General features: G+C 33.0%; 1 protein-coding gene across 7 annotated transcripts; it reads right to left on the reverse strand.

Annotated features, from left to right (window-relative positions):
* Window positions 1-1,073: 1,073 nt before the first annotated feature.
* Window positions 1,074-5,938, reverse strand: LOC114164308 (zinc finger HIT domain-containing protein 2). 7 transcript variants are annotated; one of them, XM_028048926.1, is made up of 7 exons: window positions 5,771-5,936; window positions 5,472-5,649; window positions 5,090-5,162; window positions 4,396-4,540; window positions 2,511-2,561; window positions 1,490-2,374; window positions 1,074-1,397 (listed from the first exon to the last, which is right to left on the reverse strand). In XM_028048926.1, the coding sequence occupies exons 2-6, from the start codon at window positions 5,543-5,545 to the stop codon at window positions 1,509-1,511; spliced, it is 1,209 nt and encodes a 402-aa protein (XP_027904727.1). In that variant the 5' UTR covers window positions 5,546-5,649; window positions 5,771-5,936; the 3' UTR covers window positions 1,074-1,397; window positions 1,490-1,508. The 7 variants fall into 7 exon arrangements, with proteins under 7 accessions (XP_027904727.1, XP_027904729.1, XP_027904726.1 ...); XM_028048928.1 differs by having other exon boundaries at window positions 2,511-2,552; window positions 5,472-5,938; XM_028048925.1 differs by having other exon boundaries at window positions 1,074-1,391; window positions 5,472-5,937.
* Between the last annotated feature and the right edge of the window lie 62 nt (window positions 5,939-6,000).

Below are 6,000 nucleotides of genomic sequence, written 5' to 3' on the forward strand. Positions count from 1 at the left end.
CAAGCATTTGATATACCTATTACAACTTTTATATATATATATATATATATATATATATATATATATATATATAAATAAATTTTTAAAATTTATATACATCAAATAACTCCATTTAAATATTGAAAATAAGTTAATATTTTAATTTTAATTTAAAAGTATCTTATTTAAATTTATAATATTTTTAAAATATTAAATTTGTAAATGTAAAGTGACATTTATAACTTTTACATTTTAATATTTAAAATAATTTAAAAAAATGTATTTATTTTGTTTAAAAAATTTTAATTAAAATAATTAAGAAAGTGTATTTTCTTTGTTTAATAAACTGTATTAAAAAACAATGTTTTTTCTTCATAAAAAACTGAATTTCAAATATTAAAATTAAAAAAAACAGGTGTCACTTTACATTTTTATTTCTTATCTTTTAAAAAATTATAAATTTATAATAAAGATTTTTTTATCAAAATTATAAATGTAAAAAAAATAAAAATAATTTTAATATTTAAATAGAATAATTTGATGTATAAATTCTAAAAAATCATTATACCCTATATATTATCACTTTCCACGTGGTATAAAAGGACTTCACACCTTACAAAAAATTCAAACAAAAAGCTGAAAAAAGAAGAACAAAAGATAATTATACTTATAATTAATAAACACAGTCCTTTTTTGTGTGCATAACTAGTTTTATTTATATATTCAAAAATATTAGATGATTTCAATTTATACATATTTTAATTATCATTAATGTTATTTATTATTATATCTTTCAAAAAAGAATATTGATATGCATAAAATGCTTATTTATATGTTTAATTTATTTATAACTCAAAGTATTAATATTAGACATGTGTTAATTGCTCTGTGTCTTTACATTTGCTTTTGTTCCCTGTTTTTAACCGCAGTGAACAGGTCCAACTTTTACTTAGATATACCAATGAGTGAACAAGTCTAATTTTATTTAGATGTATTAGATCTTAATTTGACCTTTTCAAGTTAAAAAACCCCACTATGCTAGTAGCAATGAAGAAAAAATATAGAACTTGGAAACAATAAACGCTATTTGTCAATTTATGAAAAAGATAAAGGGTCCAATAACATTTGAACTAAAACCTATAAAAAACATTTATACTCTTCGTCACAAAACTCATCCTAGTAGATTTCGATTTTAAAGTCATTAAGGTATTGTTTCTCATTTCCCCTATACACGGACAGAAAAATTTCTAACATCACCCTCAGCTATTTGATTGTTTTCTAGAAGAAGTGTTGAACATTATTTTAAAGCATTTAGCATTGGATTCCTTCCCTTGTGATAGTACTAGATTAACCTCATTTCATTTTACCTTGGTCATCGTTGCCTTCAAAGAATAATTCAGCTCTCCCAGCATCTGGAACTGGACAAAACAGTTTTCAATTAACCCATTTGATTTGGAATAGGAAAATCATTCAAGCCCGTAATTATCATAACATAAAAGATTAACCTTACAAAGAGAGAACGAGAATCATTAAATCTCCTCAATTAAACGTTTGCCTTTGGCCTCTGCTTTATTGTTCAATTTTTCAGCTTTATTGCTCCACTGAAATTGCATGGCAGATGTCTTTTCTGCTCTTACAATGGCAGCTAAAGAAGACCAGGCTTCCTCTGGCTGCTCATGAACCCAACACATGATGAAATATATCTTCCTTTCTGCTAGCTTTATAGTTCTTCGAATCCCATCCCTCCGTGACTTTCTTGGCCTTTCTGATCTGGCCTCTTTTTCCCCTTCTTGAATCAAGCGATGCATATCACAAAGGGCACACACCAAAGCAGAAGTTCCCAAACTAAGTAGACTGATTACATCATCAATAACACTCAAACCAAATTGCAATCCTCCCACGTGTCTGTAAGCTGGACAGCATACCTGCTCCAAGAAATGAGAAAGGGCTTCTAGCACTGTCTCTGGCTGAGCACCTTGACCCAACACCGAGGACAGACTCAATACAACTGTGACTGACCCAAGGGCATCTGACCTCCAATCTCCATTGTAGAGACGAAGGGTGAAACAGTAGCTGTATAGAATATCAACTAGGTGAACAGTCAAAAGGGGTGATGGCTCCCTGGAACTAAGACTGCTTAGAGGAGGAAGCGGAGTTTCAGGCCCGGCAGGAACTTCACTGAATTCTTCACCTACAATATCATCTGGCAATTCCTTCTCAGGGAGTAGTTGAACGAGCTGAGTTCCTTCACTACTGAGACGGATTTTTCTGGCAGAAGGCTTTGACCACCATGGATCCCATGGTTTAATCATCTTGCTCAATTCCCCATAAGCAATTGCTCTATGAAACTGTTTCTTTTCTTCAAGAGATAAATCATCAAAGCTGATTTCTTGTCCTGTAAGAATATGACAATATATCAGCCTTACATTATGATGACATGGACATAAACCAGTTTAACTGGTACAGACGGAACAATCAGAATACACGTTCAAGTTACAGCAGATGATAAGCAGCATTAAATAGGAACTTACCAGACAAAAGTTTTTCCATTGTCTCCTCGGATAAAGTTGAATCTGCAAAAGCTAAGGAAATAAGGGTACAAGTTTAGCTCCCTTCTCAAGAAATAGAAATAGCTCGTGAATTAATTACTACATCTAACACATCTTCTAAAGCAATCAACACAAGATAATAAGAGTGCACTTTTTATAATTTATTCACGTCCACTAGATGACTAGCCAGTGAGCTCCATTAATTATAGAATCCTACAAACTGAATGCTCCATAGACTGTCCATCAATTTTGCACGTTCTTGTTTCTTTCCTTTTCTGATGTTTTGGCTACATAGCAGGTGACCTTGGTAGCAAAGGGATAATAGATCAGCATCTTCCTGTTTCCTTCGCAACTTGCAAGAATTCTAACCCTCTATACAGTTGTTCTTTCCCTAGTCAATTTTCTTATTCTATCTTCTAAGGAAAAAGAGGCAGCCAGACTCCACTACTGAAGATTCTTTTCATCCATAACTATTATTGGGGTTCTTTTCTTAATAAAAACTACTTAATATATATTTTAGAGAGAGAAAAAAATTCCTCCAATTAGGCAATGAAAATTTCAACAGGTTATGACAATTAATCACTCTTCTTTAACAAGCAAACAGAAGTCAACATTTTTTATATTTTCTGATCTCTATTAATGAATTTGAGCAATCAGTCACGTGTAGGAAGCAAAAGATAAATTCATCTACTCTAGTAATTATATGAGTTTTTAGAGCATAACGAACAATAGTTCACAGACATACTTTTTAAACCATCTCTTCTAGCAATATTTTACCAATAAACGCAAGACAGTACACAAACATAAGAACATGAATAAATGCATCCAGGATAAAGTTTGATAATCATTGCCAAGAAAATCTTTAGGTTAAATAATTGCAGAAGATCCACCTTCCAACCAATTTTGAAGTATCATCAATTGAATGCATCTCAGACTAATACAGCTGATTAAACATCAATTGTGTCCTGGCCAATTGGTTGGATGCCAAAGAGCTACCCACGATTCATGTTTAGTCTTCAAGGAAGGCCAAGAGAAAAAAGGGTTCGTCAAAGAGAGAATTGAATAAAGAAGGACTATGTAGCAAGAAATTAGATCCACCAGTGGAGCTTTCCAACAGGTGTGCATCTGAAAAAAATCATCCTTGTCCATTTTGTCAGATAAAGCTGTCGAAATAGGTGTTACTGTTTTGTTGTACTTTTATAAAAGCTGTTTTTGGGTGTATCTAGCTTGAGGTTAGGGAACATAGGCTGTAGCCTTCCTCTTTGAGACACACTAGTACTCACCTTTTTAAATATATACATATACATCAGTTGAGTTGAAACTCAGTTATTTTTTGCTATCTCTAAATTAAAGTTGATAGGAGCTGGTCATGTTTTTTCATTTTATGGTACTCTTACTAATGCAACTACAAAACTCAATTGGAAGAATTACTTATCTTGGTTGCTTCAATGGAGTTGTATTTCTCTAGTCAAGGATACCATGACCATTTGGAGACGAAAGCTAGTACTATTTTCACTTAAGATAAACTTAGTGACAAAGCTTGAATTCTAACTATGTGTTGTTTTATGGCAATCAATTGAGCCCAATGTGTTAGAAATACTCATATCCTTCAAGACATTCTCTTTATTTTGGAAATGCCCCAATGGCTTTAATTGAAGCTTACCCTCTATCTATCTATCTATCGGGATAAATCTAGGCTGCTGTTTATATGTAATTATAACATGAAACAAAAAATATATGAATAAGCTTCAGGAAATAAATAAAAACAAGAGTAAGCTTCCATGAAAAGATAGATATCAAACAAGAAAAACTGCAACAAATGAACTCTGGAACATCTAAAAGCAAGGGGAAAATATGGATGACTTACAATCCTCATCCATTTCCTCTTCTGAATGAAATCTTTTCAGTATGTCCAACATCTTGTTTTTGGTCTGCTCATCAGGCTGCATTTGCTGAAGCTCTTGAACTACATTTTCTTTCATGAAGGATTCAGTGCAACGGAGACTATGAGACTGTCAAAATTCACAACAGTTTGCAAACAAACAAGGATCAAGATTCAACGTATCTATAGAGAAAGTATGTAGTAGCATCCAATTTGCAAAATCATTTAAACCCAATAAAAGCATAACAGATTTCTAAAATAAAACGTTCTCAGAATAGTCAGAACACTCACCATGGTAAAGCAGGCACAATAAATGCAAAAGGAGATACAGAGATACAAAAGCATAAGGGGAGAATAAAAATGGTAAACAGAAGTAACATTTATCCTCTGAATGTCTGTAACAGTTGTAAACTCAAAAAAAATATTAACACAACTTGCACCTAAACTGGAATATGCATAGTACTGCCATGCAGAAAATGTTCTGCTCCAAATTCAAAACTAACTGTGTCATATATATTCTTTAGCTACAGAGAATTAGCATGCTAGTGCATATAAAATTACGGGAATCTAAAACTTAATCAATTTGTAAGGTTACACACATGCAGTTTCTATGCAAAAGAATGAATCAAACTCTTAGTTAGCCAGCTCAAATCAACTTACAGAAAACTACTATACATACTTTGTAACATTGGAGGGAGCAGTATCGCGAATTGCATCGGGGACACGTGTACTGAGAAAACTGCTTCTGGCATCTGTTGCAGTATGAAATGGAAGAAATGAGGACAGCTTGATCTAAAAGAAACCTAAGAAAATGTCTAGTCATATTCAACATGCAGAATAATAAACTAGAACTTAAAATTAAAATTTCTATGTACATAAATATCAACAGATAGAACTAAGCGTGATTGTACGTTTCCAAACAAAATAAGAATCGGAAAATAAAAAAAAAATAATAAGAAAAACAGCAAAAAACACTTCTCGATCTTCATCTTTGTGTAATGATAAAAAGAGAAAAGCATATATGTAGAAGAAAACCTATTATAAGTTGAAGGTGAACATACACGTGGCAGATTATCCGAATAGGGTTCGGCGAGGGAGTAGAAGATTTGGCAGAGGTAACTATATTATCAGCCATTTCCGGAAGTGTCGCGGGGATTTTTGATGTTTCAGAATATTCAGAAAAAATGTTGGACTAAATTGAAATTGAACGCATAGGTTTCACTCGGTTGTGGTCAGAATCTGAAAGCAAGAAATTGAACGCGTAGGATTCACTCGGTTGAGTAAGAGATAGTTTAATTTAGGGAACTACAAAAGAAAGAAAGAAAGAGATGCGAGAGTAGAAGATGGTGAGTATTGGCACTGTGGCGGGAGGCGCGTGGTTTTGAGAGAGAGTTGTGGCTCCGGTGGTGGTTGGCTGTGCAACCGCGGCGCGAGTAGAAAACCAAGGTGAATGACAGTGGAGTGTCTTCTTCCGCTTCTGTTTTCTTTCTTTCCCTCTCTTCTTCTCCTATATCAAACGCAGTCGTTTTTAAGAAGCACATCAACGTAACCCAACCAGATTCTTCCAGAAGTTAAGCTAAATATTAAAAA

This window comes from Vigna unguiculata, chromosome 9 (assembly GCF_004118075.2).
Source record: "Vigna unguiculata cultivar IT97K-499-35 chromosome 9, ASM411807v1, whole genome shotgun sequence".
In the NCBI taxonomy this organism is placed as follows: Eukaryota; Viridiplantae; Streptophyta; class Magnoliopsida; order Fabales; family Fabaceae; genus Vigna; species Vigna unguiculata.

What these genes read in the sequence shown, in the direction of transcription:
- LOC114164308 (XM_028048925.1), bottom strand. Translation starts at nt 5,545, where the DNA reads ATGGCTGATAATATAGTTACCTCTGCCAAATCTTCTACTCCCTCGCCG. An exon ending in AGAGGAAATGGATGAGGATT is followed by an intron (nt 2,562 to 4,395) that starts GTAAGTCATCCA and finishes TTATTTCCTTAG; the next exon opens with CTTTTGCAGATTCAACTTTA. An exon ending in AATGGAAAAACTTTTGTCTG is followed by an intron (nt 2,375 to 2,510) that starts GTAAGTTCCTAT and finishes ATATTCTTACAG; the next exon opens with GACAAGAAATCAGCTTTGAT.